This window comes from Budorcas taxicolor, chromosome 5 (assembly GCF_023091745.1).
Source record: "Budorcas taxicolor isolate Tak-1 chromosome 5, Takin1.1, whole genome shotgun sequence".
Taxonomy (NCBI): domain Eukaryota; kingdom Metazoa; phylum Chordata; class Mammalia; order Artiodactyla; family Bovidae; genus Budorcas; species Budorcas taxicolor.
This window is the reverse complement of record NC_068914.1, coordinates 119443323-119470612: the sequence shown is the minus strand read 5'-3', so window position 1 is coordinate 119470612 and position 27290 is coordinate 119443323. Positions and strand designations below refer to the sequence as shown.

The 27290-nt window shown below is 51.5% G+C and overlaps 1 protein-coding gene across 1 annotated transcript in view; it reads right to left on the bottom strand.

The window, feature by feature from the left end:
* Positions 1-20690, bottom strand: part of CYTH4 (cytohesin 4) — a 28952-nt gene extending 8262 nt beyond the window's left edge. The window contains exons 1-8 of the mRNA XM_052640135.1: positions 20591-20690; positions 11377-11459; positions 9437-9501; positions 8093-8159; positions 6478-6596; positions 4668-4748; positions 2977-3089; positions 793-941 (exon numbers count right to left, since the gene is read on the bottom strand). Coding sequence (XP_052496095.1) covers positions 793-941; positions 2977-3089; positions 4668-4748; positions 6478-6596; positions 8093-8159; positions 9437-9501; positions 11377-11459; positions 20591-20609 — 696 coding nt within the window. The 5' untranslated portion in view covers positions 20610-20690. The remainder of the gene's footprint in view (positions 1-792; positions 942-2976; positions 3090-4667; positions 4749-6477; positions 6597-8092; positions 8160-9436; positions 9502-11376; positions 11460-20590) is intronic.
* Positions 20691-27290: the final 6600 nt, after the last annotated feature.

Here is a 27290-nt window from a genome sequence, read left to right as displayed (position 1 = left end):
TTCTGTGAAGTCTTCCAGGATGGCACCCTTTCCCTGCCTCTGGGAGACTGATAATATTGTCCTCTGGGTCTCCATAGCTAGGTTCCTATGGTCAGCATAACATGAATCAGACAGGGCTGGAATTCACATGTGTTTTATCTTCTCACCAGACCCTGAACTTGGATTGAATCATCCCTGGGTGGCCCATGCCAGGCCAGAGCCTGGTGCAGTGTAGCAGGTGTGGGGGCTTTTTGGGATGGGGTAGGAAGCCTGGGTTCCGCTCAACTCTCGAGCTGATGTGTAGCCTATGGAAGACCTGTTTCTTCCTCTCTGGAAGAGGGAGGGGTTTGAGCAGAGACTGGGAATTTTCTCCTCTGACCCACTGAGAGTCTAAGACTCTGAGATTCCAAGAAATAGACTAGGTGGGGTGAGGCACCCTTTCGAGGAAGGTGTGAGTGATGGGTGTCTAGGGCTCCCCAAAGGCTGAGGTCTGGGCAGAAACACCCTCCTGGGTGTTCAGTCTTGGACCTCCTTCTTAAGATGGGACTGCTTGTGAAAGCCCATTTCAGGACCAACCTCTTTTGTGACTGTCCATCCCCTGGACAGAGGAGCCTGGCTGGCAACAGTCCATAGTGTTGCAAAAGAGTCAGACACAGCTGAAGCAATTTAGCACATCTCAAGACAGTTATTGACCTGGGAGGGCCCCCTCCTGGAGAGCTCTCTCTTAGATGAGCCCCTCTTGGGTCATCCGCCCAAAGGCAGGCTCCTCCTGGATGCCTGGAGACCTGCTGGGCGGGGCCACGCCCCTCTTACCCGCAGCTGCTCCTCAGGCAAGTCACTGCCGTCGTTGATGCCACGGTTCATGGACACAAAGCGCTCGAAGGGCGGCCTGTCTCGGACGTTGGGGTTGTGGAGGCTGGTGTTGAGCATGATGATGGAGAAGGACAGGACGTAGCAGGTGTCTGCGGGACGCGACAGCGGTCAGAGTCCTGGGCCTGGCCACGCCCCCTCCTCCACCCTAACCCCTCAGGGGCGGAGGGTTGGCTGTCTCAATGCCCTGAAGGTGCACCCTGTCCTCCCGGCTTGGCATTCAAGTCCTAGCCTCACCTCCCACTCTTCCGGAGCCCCCTGCTGCAAACAAGCTTCAACTATCAGTTGCCCGAGCCCCTGTGTGCCTCACACCCGGCACTTCTGCTCCTGCTGGGCTCCCTGCCTAGCACGCCCTCCTCTCCCCTTTCTACCCATTTAAACCCTCCTGCTCCAGCCCCGCTCCCCGCGGAGCCCTGCCTGCCCCCCTGCCCGCCCCCCTGCCCACTCTGTTCTCTGCCTCCTTGGAGCTCAGAGGATGCTCATTGTTTGTTACCCTGTTCAGGGCTTGGTCACGTGCTGCTTGGTAATCTTGCTGGCATTGTGGGGTTCCCAGAGCCGAGCTCCTGTTCTGTTATTCAGACTTTCACGTGTTTGTGCTCAGGAGCCAGGCTGGGCTGAGCGAGCGTTTGGGAGGGAGATGTTCGCTACTCTGTGATATTTTAAAGCCCTGAGTCCAGAGCCAGGGAAGTTCAGCTGTGACCCCAGCTCTCCGACTGACCTTGAAAAGTACTTGAGTTCCCAGAGCCTCAGCTTCCCCATCTGCAATATGAGGTGTGTTAAGTCGCTTTAGATGTGTCTGACTTTTTGTGACCCCATGGACTGTAGGCCGCCAGACTCCTCTGTCTATGGGATTCCCCAGGCAAGAATACTGGAGTGGGTTGCCATGACCTTCTCCAGGGGATCTTCCCGGCCCAGGGATAGAATCTGCATCTGTTATGTCTAACCTGCATTGGTAGGCAGGTTCTTTACCACTAGTGCCACATGGGAAGCCCCTGCAATATTTTAGAAGGTTTAACTTTGACAAAGCTTCATGTTCATTAGCGGTTTTACCTCTGGTAACAGTGGCTCTAATGTTGATGGTGCTTGCCCTATGCTAAGCTCTTTACATCCCCTGACAACACTAATGAGGCACTGTTACTGCCCCCACCCATTTTACAGATTAGGAAACTGAGGCACAGGGAGAGTAAGTTACATGTCTCAGGTCACAAGATTAAATAGTTCAACAGTGATTCAAATCTGGTGCTTTAAAATTCCTTCCTTCCTAAAATTTTTACTGAGTAGCTAATAAATGCCACAGAATGGGGATTCACTGGTGAAAAAATCTAAATGGTCCCCACCCTTGTGGGTTGTTTAAAATTGTGGGGCTGATAGATGATAAGCAAGCAAAGGTGGGCAAATGCTCTGTAGGACTCGTCCATGGATGCACTGCTGAGAAGTCCCTTTAACTTCTCTGAGTCTGTATCTGAAAGGATGAGAGCACTGCTGACCTCGCAGAGTAGATGTAAGGATTGCATGACTTGCATAGGTAAAGCACTTAGCATCTGGGGAGTGCTTAGTACTTGGACTTGGTTATTGCTATGCTACCTTCAGATCCAGAGAAGAAGCCAAGACAAGCCTGCCATCATTTCTTTCCCACCCTGTTGGGAAGTGTGGAGGACCGATTTTTGCTGATATCCTTCTTATCCACCCGGGCGCCCTGCATCCTGCCCAGTCTGTTTCATGCTTCTGTGCCTTTGTTCAAACTAGAACCCCTTTCCCAAAGGCCCTTTCTCCCCTTGACTTCCTGAAGAACTCCTATACATCCTTCAAAACCCCATTCAGAAATCAGGTTCTCAGGAAAGCCAGCCTGGACATGCTGAATCCCCCATCCTCACCCTCAGATGAGACACTGATACCTTAGCACCCCATGCCATTATTTCCTGCCTTCTCTCCCAAGGATCATACCCTTGGGAGATGTGTATGTAGGCAGCTCTGCCTGACACACACCCAGCAGAGGATCTGGCATGGATATGGTGCTCAGTGAGGGTTGATGACAGGATCTGGCTCCCAGGGTCTGGGTGCTTGGGAGAGACCTGGTGCCTCAGGAGGTAAATTCACACCTGGCAGGGTCCCCTCCCACGTAGGCACCTGTGGACTGGAAGACGCCGGGGTTGCAGAGGCAGTATCGGGAGGCGAAGGTCTCCATCATGCGGTCAATCTTCTGGGCCTCGCCTGGCAGCCGGAAGCTCCACAGGAATTGTCTGGGGGCAGAGAACAGAGCCATGGGCCGTGGAAGTGGAGGACTCTCGGAGGGGGGCAAGAGGGCCCCCGTCCCTCCCCTTCAAGAAACCGCTCTGCCTCGCTCATGCTTAGTCTCTTTATCCTATAAATGGGAGACTCCGCACCTGACATCTAGACTCATGGGAAGGGTCAGTGGAATCTGTGCTGTGAGCACCAAGTCTGCAGGAGGGCACCAAGAAATGCCTTCTAGAAAACAGGAGCTTAGTGGACATTCTTCTCTGCCCATCTGCGGCCCAGACTTGTGGGCCAGTCCACCCCAGCCCATAAGGGGACCAATGCAGATTCTCAGGTTCTAAGGCCTCTCTGTGCCTGGCCACTGGGCCCTGGGATCCATGGACCCCAGGGAGGTTGTCTTTCCTTGGCTGAGCTTCCTTTTCTTGGAACTGAATGATATCCACATCTTCCAACTGGATTCGCGAAGGTCAAGGACCATGCCCGCTCCTCTCACGTCTCCCGCTGAGCCTTGAACACTGGGTCTGTGTTTACTGAGCCAGTGCCTGCTTAGTGAAGGCTTGTTAAGTGAGTGAGAGAATGAAGAAATGAGTAAATGAACGAACGAATTTTGGAGACTCCCAACCTACCCCTCTCCTTTAAAAAACATGAGAGTTGGAGGGAAGGCCACATTGCTTAGATAATGGTGATTTTTTTCCTTCTCTCCCTTGCAAACTCCTAATCATCTGTCAAAACCCAGATCAAATGCCCCTACTCAGGAGGTGGTTTTCCAGACATCATCTGCAGCAGCAAGACTTACTAAGCCCTTACTATGGATCAATTCTAAGCACTTTCTTACTTAGTTCTATGAGGTTGGTATTGTTAGTAATCCCATTTTACAGATAAAGAAACTGAGGCACAGAGAGGTGTGTTATTGTTTTGTGTTGTTTTTTTTTTTGGTGACTTTCCCCAGGGGTGAGTAGCAGATATAGGGTATGAACTGTGCAGTCTAGCTCCAGAGTTTGGGCTCCTTACCCATACATATTAATGCCTCCCATCATTGTAAAACTGAGTAGCAAAAATAATATCCTAATTAGAAAATAAGTAATAATAAAAGTAGTACACACTAAGCTGTATTAATAAAATAAATAAAATAAGCACTAATTTAAAAAGCAGTGGGAATAGCAGTCATAATAATAGTAATAGTGATTAAAGTGATTAAATATTATTACAATAATGATGTAATATAATAATTAGTAGTAGTAGTAACAAACCAGGTGCTGATACAGGCAGTCCATGCCTGTTCTCTCATCTAACCTCAGCTCTCTTTGGGGATACTGTCATCAATTGCTTCTATTTATTTATTAAAAACAATTTTTTGGCCGCACTGCACAGCTTGCAGGATCTTAGTTCCCTGACTAGGGATTGAACTCAAGCCCTCAGCAGTGAAAGAACTGAGTATGAACCACTGGGTCCCCAGGGAATTCCCTCATTAATTAATTCTCGCTCTTGATGCTTTGTTTGTGCTGTTAGCCATGTGGATGATGGTGCCCCCAACACCCCTCCAGCCCCTTGGGAGTCAGGCCCCTGCCCCCTGGACCACTCACCTGAGGGCCTGGACAAGGTTGAGGTTAGCAAACTCATGGCAATCTACAAAGGCCTGGAGGACCTGCAGGTTGATGGGGTCTCTGGAGAGGAGACAGAAGGGAGGGTGGGACACATTTGAGCATCTGTACCCCCTTCTAGAGGGGGTTGAGGTTGGGGAGGCTGAGGAGAGGAGAGACATCCTCCTTCTGAATCCAGCCACCCTCTGGTCTGTTCACATGTCTGACCTGCATCACCATCCTCCCACCGCTATCTGCACACCCATGTCCTCCCACTCACAGCAGACCCCCACACGCTCCTGGCTTACCAGCACTGACCTCAGTCAGGAGTGGGGTTCTGGCTTCGGAATGGCCTGTCCTGAGTCACTTCCTGTCTGGGTGACCCCTCACAAACCACCAGACCTCCCCAAGCCCCAGTATTCTCATCTGTAAAATGGAGAGAACCATGTCCACCCCCACTTCCTCTGTGGTCTCAGATCTGAAATCAGAAAGCCCTGCCCTTCTGCCAGCTGCATTCCCAGCTTGCTTAGGAGAAGGAGAGTGTTCTCTGAGGTGCTTGGGAGAGGGGGTGCTGGCTTGCTGGCCCAGCTCCACACCTGCCCCCCACAGTCTGTGCCTTCCCCCAGCAGCCAGAGGGATCCCCTCAGAGTGCCCCTTGGCCCAGGGCCCTCTCAGGGGTCCCCACCTGTCGCCAACTACTTCCTCCCATGCTCCATCCCTCTGCTCCTGTGTCAATGGCTTGTTGGTCCTTCAGCCGGCTTCTGCCCCAGGGCCTTTCCACGCATTGTTCCCTCTACCCGAAATGCCGTTCCCCCAGAGCCACACTGCTTACCTCCTCTAAATTTCAGCCAAAGGTCACCTTCTCTGTGAGACCCTTTGTGTCCACACTATTTAAAGTCACACCTTTGAAGCACGGTTCCCAGAACTTTCTCATCTCCCTTTCTTGCTTGTTGGTATTCCAAAGAACTTTTAATTTTTTCTAACTTACTTTACATATTTTGGTACCTGTCTTCCCCATTAGAATGTACCTTCCCTGCTGGCAGAAGTTTTTTTTCTTTTTAATTGAAGTATAGTTGATTTATAACTGTGTTATTCTCAGGTGTACAGCAAAATGATTTGTGTATATATATATATATATATATATTCTTTATTTCAATTCTTTTCCATTGTAGTTTACTACAAGATATTGAATATAGTTCTCTGTGCCACACAGTAATTCTTTGTTGTTAATCTGCTATGTATGGTATTGCATCTGTTAATCCCATACTCCCAATTTATCCCCACTCCCCGACCCTGGTAGTTTTGTCTTGTTCACTGGTGTAAATCCAGGGCTTAGAACACTGCCTGGTGCATCTAATAAGCCGAGTAAAGATAGCCCTAAGTCGTGTCCGACTCTTGCAATCCCGTGAACTGTAGCCTACCAGGCTCCTCCGTCCATGGGATTCTCCAGGCAAAACTACTGGAGTGGGTTGCCGTTTTCTTCTCCAGGGGAACTTCCCAACCCAGGAATTGAACCCAGGTCTCCCACATTGCAGGCAGATGCTTTACCGACTAAGCTATGCAGGAAGCACAGTAGATATTAAAAATATCTACTTGTTTTCTAAGTGAATAAAGGAAGGAATGAAGGCAGACATGCTTTGGTTCAAGGTCTGGAAGGAGAGTGATGGCTTAACCTGCTCAAGCCTCAGGAGTTACGACCTTCCTAACATGCTTCATTCCTTAGTTACCTGCACACACAACCCACCCCTCACACATAGCTGTGCACAGCTGCACATCCTCATTCCCTGCCTTCCTAAGGCTCCACCCTCCTTACCTCTCCCCCAAGTAGGTGCCGATGGCTGTCTTGTTGAGGCCCTCGCCCTTGTACAAGAACTGGGCGATGTCCTGGACGTCGGGGGTCAGCAGCTTGTGCTCAATGAGATACTGGATGCCCTGGAGGTGGTACACAGAGCCTGTAAGCAGCCCCCACCCAGCAGCCGGCCTGGGAATGGGGAGAGAGGGAGCGCCTGTGGCCAGAGCCCTGGGGCCTGGAATTCTAGCATTGGCTCAGCTTGTTCTGGGAATTTGTGACCCTCCTTAACTGAAGTTGCCTTTGTAAGGTGATGAGTTCCCCATCAGCAGAGGTGTGCAAACAAACATGGGTGCCTGCCATGAACCAGGTTCATGCCAGCTGCTCCCCCAGGTCCCCCTCAGTCTGCCACTCTCTGATCATATGCTTTGATGATTTGATGAATTTATAATTTTAAGATTGAATGATTCAGCTATTCCTTTTGTCCCCTTATTATTTGTATTATTTAAAAATAGTGTTTCATTTTTGTCTCATGAGTAATCTACGTCCATTGTATAAAAATTAGAAAAAAATCCCAGCTCAATCAAAAGGAGAGGAAATTGCTATGGTTCAGAGGTAGACACTTTCCCCGGCAGTGCCTTTCCTCCCCTTTCTACATGAAAATGGGAGTGTGCCTTGCCCCACTTTTCAGATTTGACAGTATCAAAACATCTTACCTCACAACCCAGGCACTCAAAGTCTGTCATTCTAATTTTAGGAGTTGGAGGGGTTGGGCTCTGGTTTTCTGTGATGATGCCTTTGCATCCCTGTTTCTTTTGGAGAAGAGGCTGCTTGGAAGAGGGGGGATAGACTGTGGAAGGCTCTGTGTGATAGGCAGATGGTCCGGGAAACCCCTCAGAGGCCCCTCCATGAGGGGCACTCAGGAAGGAATGTGAGTGTGTGTGTGTGTGGTCTGTGTGGTCCATGTGGATGGGAGCAGGGGTCCATTTCTGTGTCTGGGAACACAGGAGATCTGTGATGCACAGGAGGCAGCCTTCTAAACCAGAGCAGTAAATTTCCAGGGACCCCGTGGATGCCCTGACCCCACTTCCTTGTGTCAGCTGTGGCTTCCTCCTGTCTCGGTTCCTGCAGGAAAGGAGCCCAGCTGCCACCTAGCTGGGCGAGGGGTGGGGGCTGGGGTTGCTCTGAGACCAGTGGGGATGGGGGTTAAACCATAGCTGAGATCTGAGCTTTCAGGGCTCTATGCCAGCATCTCAGGACAGGCTGCCTAAGCTGAGCAACTAAAAGACACTTCCAGAGACTGAGCCCCAGAGTCCAAAGGCCTGACCAACCAAAGTCCTACTCACAGAGTGGGAGACAGGGGCCCAGAGTCACAGGACCCCAAGTTCATAGACATCGCAGAGCCCCCATCATCCTCCTGGCTCCCACCTCAGGCCCCGGGGCTACTTGGCTGTGGGGTGGGGGAGCCCCCAGCCCTGATGGCGTGGGGCACTGGACAAGATGCTGAGCCCAGCGGGGCCTCAGTTTCCTCCTCTGGAAAGTAGGTAATTGTGTCAGTTGAGGGGAAGAAGGAGAGACTGTGGAGATGCCCAGCGTGCAGTTTCCTTGGCCCCCCAGCCCGAGCCCCCACACTGCCCACCTTCATGGGGTCCATGTTGAATTTCTTGCGGCCGATGCACAGCTCTTTCTCCCTCTGGGCCATGCGGCTGTAGATGGAAAGACATCAGCCTGGACGCCCCTAGACCCCAGGGCACCCCTCCAATCCCCAAGGACGCTTTCCTTGGCTAGAGCCAGTATTCCTTAAGGACCTCCAAGTGGGGTCAGAGTCACCTGGGAGAATGTGAGAAATGCAGGGTCTGGACCGCTTCCTGAGCCAGGAAACCCAATTTCCAATGGGCTCAGCACCAGCATTTTAACCAGTTCTGAAGCTGTGACCTCGGGAGCCAGAGATGCTCCTGGGGAGAGGATTTAGAAGGGCTTGGAGTGGAAGCAACATAACAAGGAGGCTGGTGGGTAGGGTGGGGGAGGGTGAGGAGAGCATAAGCTCTGGAGCCAGACTCCTGGTGCAGATGCCACTCAAGGGGAGTCACTTCATCTCTCTGGGACTCAGTTTCCTCTTCTGTAAAATGGGGGTGACTCCACCTCCGGCACCCCAAGCACTGTTGAGAGGTTAAAGCATTGAACCTGGTAGGAGGTAGGAGCTGCGTAACTATTATGTTATTGTCATTGCTAGGGCTGGAGCAGGGGATCTAGAGACATGCGGGCTGTGCACATGTGTGTGTGTGCATCAGTGTGCATGCGTGTGTGCGTGTGTGTGTCCTGCTTGGAAGGTGGAGATCAGAGGCATCAGAGAACTGAGGCTGGCAGGGGCAGGGTGGGGATCTTCTGAGACACCGAACGTAGGAGTCAGTGCCCTGGGGCCCTAGGGGTTACGTATAGACCAACCTTCTCGTTGCACAAGTGGGGAACTGAAGCCCAGAGAAAGGAGAGGACCAACCGCAGGTTTCAGAGCCAGAGGGCATCTTCCCACAGAAGGGGCAGAGTGGATGACACCCATGGGTGGGGTGGGATGGACCAGCTTCGGCCTGACCACAGGCGTGGCTTTTGTTCCCATAAGGCCTTTGGCTTGCTAGTCCTCATCCTCGGGGCTGAGTTTTCCTCCTCCCTGACCTTTCCCAGGATACTCCTGGCCAGTGATTGGTCAGGGGTGGGGTCAGGTGGGCTGGGAGAGACTTGGGATGGAGGAGGCAGGAGAATGGGGGTTGGTACTGAAGAGAGGGGGCAGTCTGGAAGCAAGGACCAGAGCAGACCAGAGGATGGACTGTCAGAGCTGCCGTGTTCCTATTTCACCCCGAAGCCTCCCCTTTGGGGGTCTGATCCCCAGTTTCACCAGGGCCTGGGCTCATTCACTCTCACTCCTGACATGTGATATCCTTGAGAAACCACTGTGGCAGCTTCCCTGGGTCCCCGGCCGGCCCCTCACCTCTCCTCTGCTGTCTCGAAGCAGTCAATTTGGGCAAACACATCTGCGATCTCATCCTTCAGCTTCTGTGTAGTGGCAGGGGCATTACAAAGAGGGAGAGTCAGCGGGTGGAGGCCAGGACAAAGTGGGCTTCACAGCCCTCTCCATCACCCCCCCAACACAATCACTCTCACCCTGGGCATGACTCCCAGACCTCTGTCTTGAGCGGTCACTAAGGGTCCCTCCCCAGGAAGACCCCTTTTCCAGATGTCTCTTATCTTCAAAACCCCAAGCCAACCCTACTGCCTCTGTCTGTATCTAATTCTCCCGGGGCTCCTGTCTCAGGGTGAGGGAGTCCCCAGTCCACACTCTATTTCCAGTCTTCCCATCTCCTGCCTCTGCCGCTGTAAGGTGTCCCGCCCTGAGTCCAACCTTCCATACACGCCCTCCTCCACCCAGCTGCCATTTTTCTGAAGCAGGGTTTGGTGCCGGCCCTTCTTCTGCTCAAACTCTGTCCATGGCTTCCTACTACCTCCACATCAGGAAGGACAAATTCCTGCCCTGTGATCAGGGCCCAACTCCTCTCTGGTTTCCCTCCCTCCATCCATTTACCCTACCCTAGACTCTGTGGCCACTACAAGCCAGATTCTCTGGGTGCACTATGGTACAAGACAGCCTAGGCTCTCTTCTCGTGGACTCTGCAATTCCAGCGGAATTTACAGAAGAGGACACTGAGGCCCAGAGAGATGAGATCATTTGTCCAACATGTCTCCAGGAGACCCCCTAACTCTGCCGACAACCACCACTGGGTAGATGGGGAGAGGTGGCAGCTTGTCCAGCATCCCTGCAGCATGAGCACCTGGAAATAGCCCCTGAAGGCACCCCGGCCCTGCCTCTCCTCCACCAAGACCTTGGAAGGGGGGGTGGTTCCTAGGGGTTTGTCCTGGGACCTAGGGGCAGCGTGGAACCTAGAGCTTTTAAGTCCATGTGATCTTGGCCCAGTCACTGAGTGAATTCTCCACAAATAAAATGAGGGGTGGGTTCATGCAAAATTATTAATTGAACACCTACTATGCTCTTACCATTGGGCTGGGGATGCAGTGGTAGGAAACAGACCCAGGCTCCCCTTACATGGAGCTCACGGTCCAGTGGGGTTGGGATCTTGGGACAACTGAAATGACCACACAGAACATGATCAAAGCAGTGGTCTAGAAAGAGCCTGTCAGGTGGTAGGTACTTGCTGAGGGAATGAGCCTGTGCCTTTGTCTTTCTCTGGAATCCTAGGTATATGCGTGGTGGGGTGGAGGGTAGGGTTCCAGCAGCTACAGCCAGGGTGGACAGGGCAGCCCCTAAGAGGAGAGACATTTGAGCCAAGAATGAACTAGGAGAAGGAGGAGCTCTAAGGAGGCTTGGAGAGCATCCGGCAGAGGGAACTGTGAGCGCAAAGGCCCAGGGGCAGGACTGGGCTGCATGGCCCATTCCAGGAGCAGAAGCAGCGCCTGCCTCAGAAGGCTTCTGGGAATCAATGAGCTAATGTCTGAGAGCTGATGAGGTGGCAAAGCGCTAGGCAGATACTGGCATTATCTTGACTAAATGGTCTACATGTTAGGAGGGTGGAAGCTGAGGCTCAGGGTGGGGATGAGACCAGATAGAGGCCACGAAGGTGGGGTTCTGCACATAGTAGGTGCTTAATCAATTGCTCCCTTTCTCTGCCTTCCTCTCGTGGCTATCTCTAGGCCCTGGAAGCTGAGCCAGGAGTGGGAAGTCCCCTTGGGAATTCTGTCCTTCCCACTCCTAAGGGCCAAGGCCAAGGCTCTGAGTGGGCTGGAATCTAGGCCTGCTCTTGGTCCTGGCTGCGTCAGGAGTGAGTAAGGGTGTTCGCTCATGTGTGGGTGCAGTTCGAGGGCATGAACATGAGTGTGGACAAAAGCGTGTGTACTGTGAGCTGAGTGTGAACACACCTGGATATCCTCCAGAAGCTGTTTCCGGTGCCATTTGATCTTCTGCAGCTCCTCCGCCTCTCCGCTGCTCAGCTCCCCTGGGTCTGGAGAGAGAAGAGCTAGTGGTTCCCTGGCTCATTCCCAGCCCTCCCCTCCATCCCTCAGCTCCATCCTTAGCCACCCAGCTAGCTCTCATTTCCCCAGGGCTCTTCTCCCTCCAGAAACCCATGACTTGCTTGCCCTCTTCACTCAGGCCTTGGCTGAGACGCCACCTCCTCCACGAGGCCTTCCCTGACTGCTCTGTCTAAAGCAGTTCTTGCCCCACCCTCGCCTTCCACCAGCTTTTTGTTTCTTTTGCCTCTCTGGGTACAGACTCACTCAGACTTGCTCAGCCATCTGTTCACTTGCATCGTTTGTATTCTACTCATTCCACTCAACCCCGTGAGAACAGGCGTTTCAACAATTTTGCTCATTGCTATATCCTCAGGACCTAGTAAGGGGCTTCCTAGGTGGCGCTAGTGACGAAGAATCCATTTGCCATTGCAGGAGACACGGGTCCAATCCTTGATCTGGGAAGATCTCACATGCCACGGAACAGCTAGGTCTGTGTGTCACAGCTATTGAGCCTGTACCCTAGAGCCCGCGCTCCACAGCAAGAGACGTCACTGCAGTGAGGAGCCTGAGCAGCACTAGAGAGCAGCCCCCGCTCACCACAACCAGTGAAAAGCCTGCACAGCAACCAAGACTCAGCAAAGCCCCAAAATAAATACATTAAAAAGAAAAGGAAAGAGTCCACCGGTCAATGCAGGAGGCCCAAAAGACGAGGTTTCGATTCCCAGGTCGGCAAGATCCCTTGGAGGAGGAAATGACACCCCACTCCAGTCCTGCCTGGAACATTCTACAAGCAGAGGAATCTGGTGGGCTACAGTCCACAGGGCCACAAAACATTGGACATGACTGAGCACACACACCGCACCTAGAAAGAGGCTGACACAGCAAGCACTCAGTGCCATACTTGCCAGAGGCATTCATCCTTCACCGTAACTTCATTCCTTCACTGGATCATGTATCTCTCATCTATTCATGTATTTGTGTGACCAGGAAGTGGCAATCATTTTCCCTGACATCCCATTGGCCACCTGTTGTCACATGGCCACAGCTACCTTCAGGAGAGGCTAGGTAATGAGCCTTTAGTAGGGTGGTCCTGATATCCTTACTATAAAGATGAGGAAACTGGATTTGGGGGGACATTTCACTCAAGCTCAGAGAGGTGAGGGGGACTGGCCAGGGTTCCAAAGGGGCAAGTTGCTGCCAGGGTGGGACTTGGGTGGGGGTGACTACAATTCACCTGGAAAGGAATGAAAGGAGACGTGGGTGCTCCAGTGTCCTGTGCAAGGCGCTATGACCGTTTCCCTGCCTGGGTCAGCTGACCCACTGCTATTCACCCTGCTGTGCTTTCTGTCCCATAATACTCTCCTGGTCAAAATCTCCATGGAATCTTGATTCCTTAGAGGAGAAAGTCTTTGTCCTGGTCCTGAGGCCACCACAGTCTCCCAGGCCTCTCCAGCCAGCCTTGTTCCCCACCATTCTCAACAAGAGCCCACCACTGCAGCCTGCCCTCAAATGGTCTAACAGTCTTACTTCCCCACCTTGGCCTCTATAGCTCCTCCACCCTAGGATGCCTCTTCTTGTCTGCTCATCTAAATCCTCTCGACTCTCAAGGCTTCGCTTTGGGAAGCGCCTGATCACATTTCTTAAAGGTTTTGCGAGTACAGACATGATCTCTTCCAAATAAAAGCAGAGAGAATATCAAGGGGTCCCTTTCCCTACGTCCCCCTTCTGTCGACTGAGCAGCTATCTTGGACTTTGAGATGTCAGCTGGGTATTGAGATGGCAGGGCATCAGGCTAGAAGGAATCTGGGCTCCAGGCATCCATATGGAGAAGAATCATTTTTCAATGAGAGAGAGAAGTTTTGAGGATGTCTCACTCTCTGTTATTCTGAGCCTTTTTGTTACATTAGCCAACCGTGAAACAGCTAACACAGTGTTCTTGTCTCTGAAACATGAACCACAACCTAGAGGGTGGTTGTCAGGACTGAAAATGCTGACTTTGGCCAAACACTCTGTGAGTATGTGGCATATGGTAAGGGTACAACACACATATAATGGATGCCACGTTGTGCCTCCTGGTTCTCCCTTGCAGGACCAAGGCACCCACTCCCCCAGTGGCTGGTGTGGGCGTGTGTGACCTGCTGAGGACTCGCAGCTGAGTCCCTCCTCAGAACTTACCTCAGCCCAAATGGAGCTGCCTCACCCAAGGATACACTGCTCCCATTGGGCAGTCACTATATAAAAAGTCAGGGCCCAAGCCAGTTTTTAGACCCAAGCCCTATTGACTGAAGGAGAGGCCAAGCCCAGAGAAGGAAGGCTTCTGCAACACTGTATCAAGAATATACGATAATGATCCCCTCATCAAGCAGCCGAATAGGTCTGTCTGACCCACCAAGTGATAAAGTCAAGTGAGCCCAACAGCAGTCCTTAGAGACAGAAGGATCCAGGAAGCCCCAGGGACAGCTGACCCAGACCCCCATGTCATCCACTGCTGTTACACCAGGTCCCCCAGCTCATACTGTGTCTTCACGGATGGGTCCCTTGCGACCTTATGACAAAGGAGGAAAAGGCTGCACTTAGTTCTGGGATGGATAGCTCAGGGTTTGGCTACAAGTAAAACCGAATAGCTATTGAACTACAACCCTGCTCAAGATGAGGCATCTATTTCATGTGGAAAGAGAAGCAGTGTGAAGTGAGAATATACCTGCATTCATGAGTAGAAGAAGGTGCCTTGACTGTTCAGAAAGAAAGAAGACTGAGAACAAAAAGGCCTGGGGAAGAGGCAAGCCGGTGGCCTGATGGCAGTGGGCAGAGTGTGAAGATTTTTGTAAACACACTGATGTTCCCCAGGAAACAGCCACCACAAGGGAGTCACTAAATCACCAGGCAGAGAGAATGACTCAGCCAGTTGACATCAGCCAGTCTCTGCCTGGATAGCCCAATGCTTGTACCATGGTACATGGATGAAGCAGCCATGTGGCCTCTTTGGAGGCCCTGTGTGGACTCACTCATCCAGGGTCCCCAAGCTACTGCCACTATTTCATTTCAGACCTGCCAGCAACAGAGACCCACTGTTTTTCGACAAGAGCAGCCAGCAACTTGGCAGCAAATCTATTAAACTGGATCCCTCATTCTGCTTATGGTGGCTTTTCCTGCCCACAGAGCCTGGGCCAGCACCATTATCCAAGGGCTCAATCTGCTGACCCAGAATACAGCAAAACATCCCACTGGACCAAGGAGCCCTCTTTACACTGAAGAAGGTGTGGGAGGAGCATGCGGCCTAAGGACCCAATGGTCCTCTCACACATTTCACCACTGAAAGATGCTGGCCTGATGGAGCCACAGAGCAGCCTGTTGAAGATGCAGCTGAGCTGTCAGTTGGAGGTGTTAAACTGCTTGGATGGGGCACCATCCTTGAAGATGTACTACACACCTTAAATCAACAACCATTAGATGGTGCTTTGTTCCCAAGAGGTAATCTACTGGGATTCAGGAACCAGGAGTGGTACCACCCTTCTAGTGACCGCCTTGGGAGATTTCCTTTCTCTCCTTGCAACTGTGAGGTCTAGAGATCCTGGTTTCCAAGTGGGAGTGGGGTGGAGGTGAGGGGAGGTAGCACTTATACCAAGGGACAAAGTAAGCGTCTCATTAACCTCTAAATGGATCTTTCTCAGTTTAAGACACTGAGACTCAGAGAGGTGAAGTGACTTGCTCTGGGTCACACAGCCAGGAAGTGGCAGTGCTGGCATCAGAACCCTAGTTTTCCCACACCTGAGCTTCCATCCCAGGAGAGGTAGATTCTGCATGCCTTTGGAAACATGCAGGGATGAACAGAGTGAGGGGCCATCTTCATGGAGACTGGAGCGGGGCCACAGCGGGGAGGCGGTGCTAGAGACTGGGACCTGGAACTCTTCCGTCAGGAGTGGAGGGAGGCTGAGTTCCACGGTGGAAAAACCCACTCACTTCAAGTTGACTTTGGAGTGAAAGATCCAACTTTTGTGTTTGTTTGCTTTTCATTGTTTTCCTGTTGGCAGGGGTTTGTCCTGAAGGCCCGTTTCTCACCCAGGGTACACCTGCTGGTGGAGGCCAAGTAAATTCCTGACTGGCTGCTTGCTGGATAGAAGCCAGGAAGGAATTCCATGTTCCTGTGGCTGCTCCCCACGGTAGATGGTAAAGGATGAGCCATGGAGATCCCATGGCTGGGGCCCAGGCTGACTTCTCCTCTCTTCCTGTGGGGTCTCATTATTACCCCCTCTCCTCCTGGGCCAAGGAATCACACCCATACTCTCAGCTCCAACTCCTTGCCCTGAGCTTCAGACCCTTCCACCCCTCTTGTGTTCTGACCATCAGCTCATTTGTCTCTGCGACTAAAGCAGAACTCCTAGAATGTCCCCTCAACCTGGCCTTCTTCCTGAGTTCTGAAGCTGTGGGAATGGCCCCTCAGATACCCTGGCCAGAACCCCAGGAAGCACCTTGACACACCTCACTCTCAGCCTCGTGTGTCCTTCATCACCAAGCCCTGTTTATCTTCTTTCTGTTTCCACAGCCTCCACCCTCACCCAGACCCTAGGCTACTCTCTCCAGATAACTTAGAGCCTCCTGAATCCTCCCTGCCTCCACTCTGTCCCTCCCATGCAGTCTCCCATGACATCCCATTGTCCAGTGGCTAAGACTCCGCTCTCCCAATGCAGGGGGCCCAGGTTTGATCCCTGGTCAGGGAACTAGATCCCACATGCTGCAACCAAGAGTTTGCATGCTGCAGCTAAACGTCCCTCGTGTAGCAACTAATACCTGGCATAGCCAAATAAATCAATCTTAAAAAGAAGACCCCAAGTCTTACGCTCATCTCACACTGCACCCACCCCTGCCCTTGGCCTGAGGGCCTCTTGGCTGCTCTTTCCCTCCACAGGTCTTTGCACATTCTGTTCCTTGGTTCGGGAATGCCCTTCATTCTCCTCCCTGCCTGGCAGCTCCTACTCATTCTCTCCATCTCCTCTGGGGCCCTCCATCTGTGCACCACCAACCCCCTCTATCCCCACTGCAAATCTGGGATCTTGCTCCACAAACAAGCCAAGTTGCTGGCAAAGGAAAGACATGCTGGTTGAGCTCCTACTGTGTTGCAGGCCCTGGGCACTCCAGGCTCTTGCCATCCACTATCTTGTTTGATCCTGACCCTGACTCTGGAGCCGGGTATTTCTAAATCTCATTCTATAGATGAGGCACTGGGGGCTCAGAGAGGTTAAGTGACCTGCCCAAGGGGACACAGCTGGAAGGTGGCAGAGTTGTGGCTCACACCCCGGCCCATCTGGGGCCCTGAGGCCACAGCTTTGATACCCAATTTGACACCCATCTTCTGCAGCCAGGCATCTCTGTACAGATCGTCAAAACCCCCACAAGACTCTAAGTGTGGATCTTCTGACCCAGAACTGCTGACCACCAAGGAGGATGAAGACAAGGTGCAGGGTGATGGCCGCAGTCTAAGGCCCCTTCTCTTTTGGGGTAAAAAAAATAAAATGAGGCCAACATTATAGAGCTGGGGAAAGTGCTATTTTTTTCCACCTGGGAGAGTGGAATGACAAGGGGGTAGTGAGAGGTTATTTATTTAAAAAATTTTTCTTTTAAGGCTCAATATTATTTTAATGACTTAAATTTTTTGGCCACATGGCATGCGGGATCTCAGTTCCCCGACCAGGGATCGAACCCGTGCTACCTGCTTTGGAAGTGCAGAGTCTGAACCACTCGGCCGCCAGGAGGCCTTGCCTTTTTATTCATGTAGCGCCTTTCATGGTTTGGCAGGTGTGTCCCTGAACTCTCTCAGGTCACCGTCCCCTTCTGTCAGGTCCTGACCCAGATAGCCGGAGGCTGGCCAAGCACGTCTAACCCCCCTCCAACCCCGAAGCAGTGCAGACCACCAGAGCCTGCTGCTCTCCTCACGTGCTGGACAGGGGCTTTCCGACGCTTCACCTGTTTCCTTAAAGGTAGGGATTTCTCCCCATTTCAGAGCCGAGGGCGCTGAGGTTCAGAAAGGGTGGCAAGGGCGCAGCCTGAGAGGGGTCACTGCTGATTGCAGTTCAGGTGATGACGAAGTTTCAGGCACTGGCGCGGCTCGCGGCAGATGGATTTTTAATAATAATAAAAATAGTGACAGTAACGATAAAAAACACAAGAATATTAAAATATTAGTAACAACTGCCGCTGCCATGAGATCTGTTTACCCTTCACCGGGCTGTAAATCCATACCTCTGGAAGGCCGCCTTTGCCAACGACTCCTTCTCACCAAGCTGGGCTGTCCCCCCACCCCCGCCCCGCCTCTTGTGCCCCAGGCCCAGGCCGGCTGAGTGTGCCCAGGTGCCACCCCAACCAGCTCCCCAGCTCCTCTCTACTTCCCCTTTGTCCTTCCTCTTTCCCAGCATATTTTTAGAAATCTGCTCATAGCCCCACTTCCAGGACAGCTGGACCCGCTTCCCCTTTCTAGGGCAGGAGGGGGTGCGATCCACGGGCCTTGAATCCAGCAAGGGGATCTGGGGTGGGGGGCGGCCAGCAGAGCTACACTCGCCCCAGCCCCTGAGGCCCTGTGCGCCCATCGCATCGTGTGGCTTCCTCCCCCAGCCCAGCTGCCTCTATTTTTAACCTGCAGTCTTGCTGCACCAGCCCCACGGCTGCCTTTGGTCACACCGGGGCTTTGTTGCCCAGACCGCTCAGCGTTTCAGCAGACCCGGGGGAGGGGACCTGCGGGTATCAAACACCCACAGCTGGAGGTGGGGAGGCAGCCCCTTCACCACCATCCCATCCATTGTACGAGTGGGGAAACTGAAACCCACAGAAGGAAGAGGCCCATTGTGACCACTGGCAGGTTGGTGCAGAGGTGGGATCTGAACCAGGTCGCTTCCCTAGGTCTTGCTGGGATGATGGTGCCCACTTAGAGATGACACACCTGAGCTCAGAGAGGGAAAGTCACCAGGCTGTGAAGAAGCTCCAATAAAGACCCAGTCTAGGTAGCAGAGAAATGACCTTTCTTCCCTTCATTTCCTCCAGGAAGTCCTCCCAGATCGCCCTTGCCCTGGGTGGAAAGTGTCTCCCTCCCAGGCTGCAGGTCTGTGCCCCTCTGCACATCTGCCCTGGGTCACCGTCCTGCAGGATTTTTCTTCCTCTGCCCCACATGCCAGACCAGCAGCTCCCTCGGGGCTGGGCTTGTGGCCTGGTCATTGCTATCTCCAGCATCACACAGCCCAGGACCTGCACACCAGAGGACTGCTTATTGTATGAATGAATGAATAGGCGAACTGATCAATGGAATCCTCAGATCTCCCAAGAGACTGCCTGCAGTGACTCCGCTGGATCCCTGTCCTTCCAGGACCAGCCTGAAGCAGAGACTCACCTCTTGGCCTCCCTGGGAGGCCCCGCCCCTCCCGTCCCTCCCCCACAGCCCAGGCTAAACTGGGGCTCTCGTTCCTCTCAGATCTTGTCCCTATTCTGCCACTTATTGGCTGCCTGACTTTGAACAATTCCATCCTGCCCTCCAGTTCACCTCTGTGAGCTTCAGTCTCCTGAGGACAACCTCCTCGCGTGGTGGAAACAAACCATCCTAAAGATTTTTGTGTCTGAAGACCCCAGGAATAATGGTGCAAAGGCAGGTAGTTGGGGGGCAGGAATTACTTCACTGTCTCCCGTCACCCTCGCAGCTGCTGAGTGACCTTGAGCCTGGCACTGCTCCTCCTGGGGCTCCTCTTGCCCCCCTAGTTGCCACTAAGATGTGTTCACTGAAGACATACACTCCATGAGCCACCGGGCCCCAAAAGCCCCCAGGAGAAGCACAGGGGCCGCGGTGAGAGTGCTGAACAGGCAGCCGGGAGGCATGGAGTCATCCTGCCTCAGCAAGACTGTGTCCCCCCTTTCGTTCCATGTGTAAATGAGGGCTTCCCAGGTGGCTCAGGGGTAGAGAACCCGCCTGCCAATGCAGGAGACTCAGGAGACATGGGTTCAGTCCCTGGGTTGGGAAGATCCCCTGGAGGAGGAAATGGCAGCCCACTCCAATACTCTTGCCTGGGAAAATCCCATGGACAGAGAGGAGCCTGGCGGACTACAGTCCATGGGGTCACAAAAGAGTCAGACACGACTTAGCAACTGAGCACACAAGTAAAGGAGGGCTGTTGAAACAAATCAGTGGTTCTCTAACTGTGTTCCCCAGCACCCTTGGGGCAAGGGGAGGCCCAGTGGGCGGGGTCAGAATGCTCTGTCTTAGTTTTTGTTTGAAGAAAGGGTTCTGTTGCTAACAGGGTTCATGTCATCTGGACCTGGCGAACTAGACAGCTCCAGGCAGCCTATGTCTTCTGGAGTTCCAGGCCATGCTGGAACATTCTGAGATGCAGGGCACAGAGGTTTAGTCCCAATCCTTTCTGCATCACAGATACACAACGCAACACACCCTGGCCCTGCTCTCATACCAGCTGCTCAGCCTCCTTGCCTGCTTACCAGGCAGACTCTCAGCCACAGCCCCTGCTGCTCAACCCTGCCGGTCCCTTCACTGGCAAAGCTGGTGTCCTCAGCCTCCCCAAAGGCCATCATCGCCCACCAGAGGCCAAACGGGCTGCAGGGTTATTATGTCACCCAGACAGTTATCATCCTCACCAACATCATCATCTTCAACACAAACGACCTTTCTCAATTCCACCTCAGGGCCTTTGCACTGACGATTCCTTTGCCTGGAATGTTCTTTCCCCAGAAACTCACATGGATCACTCCCTTCTCTGCTACAAGTCTCTGCTCAAATAGTGCCTCCTCTTGAGGCCTTCTTGGCCACCCTCTCCCATCTTCCTTATCTCACCTTACTTTTCTTCATCCTGCTTGTCACCATCTGACAGCACATTCATATATTTACTGTCTGCCTCCTCTGGAGTGTAAGCTCATTAGGGCAGGGGCCATGCCTGCTTGGTTTGCTGGACTCCCATTACTTGCAACACAGCTTGGCGCCTAGCCTGAGCTCATCAAGGTCTGTCGCCTGCTTCTACATGTCCCACCTGTGTTATATCTATTTATACATGCTGCTTCCTGTGAGGCAGGCACTATTACCCCCATACTATAGAACAGGAAAGTGAGGCCCAGCCAGGTCGGCCCAGGTGCTTACCTGGGTGGCACAAGTCCATTCTGAAGCCCCTGGGGGAGAGTGGCCTGCGCTCCTGCAGCCCGCTGACCCCGCTGCCACTCGGGCTGCTCAGGCAGGGCTGTGTCACCTCAGACACACCAGGCCCTTTCCCGTTCGCCCCGCCCAGCACAGCCTGGGGAGGAAGTCCTATCTTGCTGGGGTCTGGTGCGCAGGCTCTTGACGTAGCAGTACTTCCTAAAACCAGCAGTTTGAGTGGTAGGGATTCTTTGCATTTCGAGTGTAGGCAAGGGCGGAATAGAGGCAAAGGAGGCAGAAAGAGGGATGAGAGGGTGGGTGAAAAGAGAAAGACAGTGACACAGAGAAACACACACACACAGATGAAGATGCTTACTGGAGGACAGAACCTCCCTGCCTATAAACTTAGGGGCCATTCAGGGGGTTTCCCTCATGGTCCAGTGGCTAATATTCCCAGTCCCAATGCAGGGGGCCCAGGTTCAATCCCTGGCCAGGGAACTAGATCCCACATGCTGCAACTAAAGATTCTGCATGCTGCAATGAAGAACAAAGATCCTGTGAGTAGCAACTAAGACGTAGCACAGCAAAATACATACATAATTTTTTTTTTAAAAAAGGATCATCCAACTTAGATGGTCCAAGCTGAACCCCATCAATTCCACCCCATAAACTCTCTTTCACCAACTCTTCCTTGAGCAAAGAAAAATTAATTCAGTGCTAAGCAGGGCTTTGCCTCCCCTCAATGAAATACCTAGTTTTTTCTCATCTAGGTATCCACTGGGCAATATGCAGCCATGAAATTAAAAGACACTTACTCCTTGGAAGGAAAGTTATGACCAACCTAGATAGCATATTCAAAAGCAGAGACATTACTTTGCCAACAAAGGTCCGTCTAGTCAAGGCTATGGTTTTTTCCAGTGGTCATGTATGGATGTGAGAGTTGGACTGTGAAGAAAGCTGAGCACTGAAGAATTGATGCTTTTGAACTGTGGAATTGGAGAAGGCTCTTGAGAGTCCCTGGGACTACAAGGAGATCCAACCAGTCCATTCTAAAGGAGATCAGTCCTGGGTGTTCTTTGGAAAGACTGATGCTAAAGCTGAAACTCCAGTAGTGTGGCCACCTCATGCGAAAAGTTGACTCATTGGAAAAGACTCTGATGCTGGGAGGGATTGGGGGCAGGAGGAGAAGGGGACGACAGAGGATGAGATGGCTGGATGGCATCACTGACTCGATGGACATGAGTTTGGGTGAATTCTGGGAGTTGGCGATGGACAGGGAGGCCTGGCGTGCTGCAATTCATGGGATCGCAAAGAGTCTGATACGACTGAGCGACTGAACTGAACTGGGCAATATGTTCAGTTTCCCTTTTCCCCCAGGCTGCTAGGAAGCTCCATCAAATTTGAAGCTCTTTTACAGCTGCTCTGTTGCACACACAGACTTTGAGGCCAGACTCAGCAGTGAGACTCACCCCTGCCATTCAGGACCCATGGGAACTTGAGTGAGTCATTTATCTGCCATGAACCTCAGTTTACTTAACTATAAAAGGGGTATAATAATCCTTTTCAAAAGCAGAGACATTACTTTGCTGACTAAAGTCCATCTAGTTAAGGCTATGGTTTTTCCTGTGGTCATGTATGGATGTGAGAGTTGGACTGTGAAGAAGGCTGAGCGCCAAAGAATTGATGCTTTTGAACTGTGATGTTGGAGAAGACTCTTGAGAGTCCCTTGGACTGCAAGGAGATCCAACCAGTCCATTCTGAAGGAGATCAACCCTGGGATTTCTTTGGAAGGAATGATGCTAAAGCTGAAGCTCCAGTACTTTGGCCACCTCACGCAAAGAGTTGACTCATTGGAAAAGACTCTGATGCTGGGAGGGATTAGGGGCAGGAGGAGAAGGGGACGACAGAGGAGATGGCTGGATGGCATCACAGACTCGATGGACGTGAGTCTGAGTGAACTCCGGGAGATGGTGATGGACAGGGAGGCCTGGCGTGCTGTGATTCATGGGGTCGCAAAGAGTCGGACACAACTGAGCGACTGAACTGAACTGAACTGAATCCTTTCCTCAAGCTTATGAAAAAGATGGAGGGAGAGAATATGTGTGAGGTGCTTGGCTATTCAGTAAACACAATCTTCTTTCTCCTTTTGGTTTCAGTTTTCTTTGGGGGTTAAAATGCATAATTTTATTGCTTGTGCCTTTTTTGATAGGCTGATTCAATCCTTTATCAGAAAAAAAGTATGGTGTAAATAAAGATCTGTAAACACCCATTCCTTGTAACATTGTGGTGCATGTTGGCTTGCTTATCTGTTTCCCCATCAGTCTTGAGGCCCCATGAAGACAAGGTCCCCTCTGTATTCCATGTCTGGGAAGTGTTGGGAGCCTGGTAGGTGGTCATGTATACACTGAATGGATGGATGTATGAATGAATGAGTGAGTGAAGGGCACACAGTCGAGATGGCCTGGCTGACGCAAAAGCTGGCTGAGATCCCCACCATTTGCTCTCTCCACACCCTTTGCATTGTGACACTGCCATTCTTCCCACTAAGAGGTGGTGTCTGCTTCTCTTCCCCTTGAATCTAGGCTGGGCTATGTCTTTCTTCAACCTCTAGAATGTGGCAAAATGATATTACATGATTTTCGAGGCAAGGTTTTAAGAAGCCCTGTGGCCCAGCCACCCTGGGTGGCCTGTTGAGGATGGAGACATGCGGAAAAGAGAAAACTGGGGCTCCTTTCTGTGAGATGCTTGGCCAAGCTGGAATTTGAGTGAGTGGCCAGCTCAGGACCAGTGGCTGGGCCTATTCACTACTGGTCTAGAACTCTCAGGACTCTTCAGACCTGTCCCCATGCCACCACCCCTTGCCCACTGGTTCTTGCCTAACTCAAGGTTGTCTCTTAGGAAACTTATTGAGCTTATATTCATGATAAACTAGAACTTTCTCAACAAATCGGGGCCTCAGGCACAAAAAAAATTTCCTGGGTCACTTCAAAAAGAGAAATGGGGAGAAAGGTACCATTGTCTGTGCAAAAAAGTGTTAACAATGGGTCTGAAAATGTTATCCTTTAAAAGACTTGCTTGTATTATTACAGTAGTTAAGGCATCGAAACAACCCAAGTGTCCATCAACAGATGAATGGATAAAGATGTTCCACACACACACACACACAGAGGAATATTACTCAGCCATAAAAAGAATGAAATAATGCCATTTATAGCAACATGGATGGACCTAGAGATTATCATACTATGTGGAGTAAATCAGAGAAAGACTAATGCCATGTGCAATCACTTATATGTGGAATCTAAAAAAAATTGCTACAAATGGGCTCATTTACAAAACAGAAGAAGATCATAGACACAGAAAACAAACATACGGCTACGAAAGGGGAAGTGGCGGAGTGTGTGTGCTCAGTTGCTCTGTCACGTCCGACTCTCAGGCTCCTCAGTCCACAGGATTTCCCAGGCTAGAATACTGGAGTCGGGTGCCATTCCCTACTCCAGGGGAATCTTCCTGACACAGGGATTGAACCCACGTCTCTTGCAGCTCAGGTTCTCTTACTATGAGTGGCAAAGGGTTTGGTAGAGTCAACAGTAGGGGAACTATGGAGACCTGGATTCAAATCCCGACTCAACATCTGCCACTTGTGTGAACTTCTCCCTTGTTTTGAGCCTTGTTTTTAGTCATCTGCAAAATGGGGACAGTTAAGACTAAGTTTGTTTACATGAAACAGAAAACCCAAATAACACTGGTTTAAAGAAACTAGAGGTATAGCAATGGCAGCCCACTCCAGTACTCTTGCTTGGAAAGTCCCATGGACGGAGGAGCCTGGTGGGCTGCAGACCATGGGGTCGCGAAGAGTCAGACACGACTGAGAGACTTCACTTTCACTTTTCACTTTCATGCATCGGAGAAGGAAGTGGCAACCCACTCCAGTGTTCTTGCCTAGAGAATCCCAGGGACGGCGGAGCCTGGTGGGCTGCCGTCTGTGGGGTTGCACAGAGTCGGACACGACTGAAGCGACTTAGCAGCAGCAGCAGCAGCAGCAGCAGCAGCAGAGGTATTTATCTCTTATGAGAAAGAAGCCCGAGGTAGGTAATACAGGACTACCCTCATGGAAGCCTGGTAATCAGTGATGCAGGCTCCTTCTAACTTACTGCTTCTGTCCTTGAGGTTTCCTCATGGTCCAAAGTGGCCGCATGATCTCTAGCTGTTATGCTTGAATTTGAGATTAGGAAGAAGAGTGAAGATGAGAAGGGCTCCCCTTAAAGGGCTGTTCCTGAAGTTCTTTCTGACCTGATGTTAGAAGCCTCTGTTTCCTTCATGTACACTAGGTGAAGGTTCATAGTTGGTTATGGGACAACACACAGCAATCCCCAAACAACCAACACAACCGTTTCTGGAGGGCTCACTACTTGTCAGGCGATGTGCTGAGTGCATATCATCTCATTTAATCCTTTTTACATCTCAGTGAAGTGTGTTACAATTCCTGTTTTATACTGGAGGAAACTGAGCTCAGAGAGGTTAAGTGAATTGTCCAAGGTCATGCAGCCAGGAAGAGGCAAAACTCAGATTCAAGTCCTGTGCTGACTTCATGGTCACTCTGAATTTATGCGAGCATCATTTTGAACATTTAGAATGAAATTCAGCATCCTGTCCACACCTTAGGGAAAAGACAAAAAGCACTTGAATCAAATTGTAGCAAAACTATGTGGGTAACACCTTTGTTTGCCACAACACTCAGGATTCCGCATCTGAACACAGTGGGCTCAGGGAAAGAGACCTGGAAGGAGCTTGAAGTGCAGTTGCTCAGTCGTGTCCGACTCATTGCGACCCCACAGACTGTAGCCGACCAGGCTTCTCTGTCCATGGGATTTTCCAGGCAGTAGTACTGGAGTGGATTGCTAGGAGCTTAGAGGTGGTTTAATTCAATAACTTCATTTTACATATAAGGTAACTGAGACCTGAAGAGGGAGGGGACTTAGAGGAAGGGGCAGAACCCGCCCCTGAAACCCTTCATGCTGCACAGAGTGTTCCATCCTCCCACTGACGCACCACCCACCCACCCACACACCCACCCACCCATCCACCCACCCACCCATCCACCCACCCAGCCACCCACCCACCCATCCACCCACCCACACACCCATCTACCCACCCTCCATCCATCCATCCATATATCCCTCCATCCATCCGCCCATCCACCCATTCATCCATCCATTCATCTACCCACCCATCCATACATCCATCCATTTGTCCACTCATTCAGTTGGTGTTTATGGAGGACTTGCTATGTGTTGTGTGCTGTTTTGGGCACTGGCACATGACAGACAAAAGTCTTGGCCTTCATGGGGCAAGTGGTTAAGTCAGCTGGACTGGGTGGGATGTGGTGGGTAGGGTGAGTATCTGGGATGAATCATCTCTGAAGTCCCTCTCCTTCACAATTTTCTCTGATTTCTCATTTTTCTCATGACTCGTAGCTGGAGATAGCATTGGTCTGGTGGGTGGGGCAGTCCTGCATTTGGGGGCTGCTGGGGGTCTGCCCTGTGAGACCTGAGCAGCAAGCAGGGCTCTCAAAGTCCATGGGCTCACCAAACAAGCCTGATTTCCACCAGACCTGTCACTCCTCATCTGGGTTTGACCACAAGACTTCCTGGGAGCCTATAGGACAGAGGGACAGAGGAACCTAGACTTGTGGGAGGGTCCATGGCGCAGCCAAAGACAGGGGTGGATGTATAGGTGTACGGGCAGTGAAGCACACTTTCATATTCAAGGTCACATCTAGAAATTGGCTCTAGTGAGATAACTGCACATATGTGCAAACGGGTGAGTGAGCTCACAGAGGCTCCTCTCAGTATCACTGATAACCAGGGAATCAGGGATGAGTCAAAATGCAAATCAGGGACTAAATGCTTAATAAATTATTTTGTGCCCAGATGATGGGTCAGTGTGAGTCATTAAAAAGAGTGAGGATAATGCAGAATTCAACCATCTTTTGTTTGTAAGTAAGCATAACTCAGTCTGGATTCAACTGGAATATACTGACTCAGTTTCTGGAGAGTCAGGGATGGGATTGGCTTTGGGCCAGAAATTCAAAATATCCTTGTTCTCTCTCTGTCTTTCCCTCATTCTCTGTCTGTCTTAGCTCTTTCTGTCTCATGGGTTTTGTCCGTGGGGCAGCCAATCTGGCCACAGAAAGCTCCAGGTTCATATCAAGTCACCTTTGAGTTCAGAAAGAGGACGTACCTGAAAAGATTCTCAGGGAATGACTTTGATTGGCTAGGCCTAGGTCACGTGCCCATCCCTGGACCAATCACTGCCACAGCACTCAGTGAGGGCTTCCCAGAGCAGGGATGCTGGTCTGGAGTCTTGGTATGTGTACAAGGAAGGAAAGAATCCTCTGGAAGTTTAAGCAAGAGTCTGTGCTTCAGAGAAGGTGAAGGAAGGGTGTTGAAGAAACAGCACAAGCCAAGGCTTGGAAGCCTGAGGTAAAATGGAGGGTGGGGCTTGGGATGAATTCAGGCCTGGATCTGGTTTTGCCTGAGCTCTGCGCCTCCCCTGCCCCTCTTCCTCTTCCCAGGCCTCTGCCCTCCACTTGGCGGTTCCCTGACTCCCACTTCCCCTTTCCAATCCTTCATAATTTTCTCTGATTTCTCATTTTGGGCTGCAGTAGTTTCGGGACAGAAGTTTCTGCTGGGCACAGGAACAC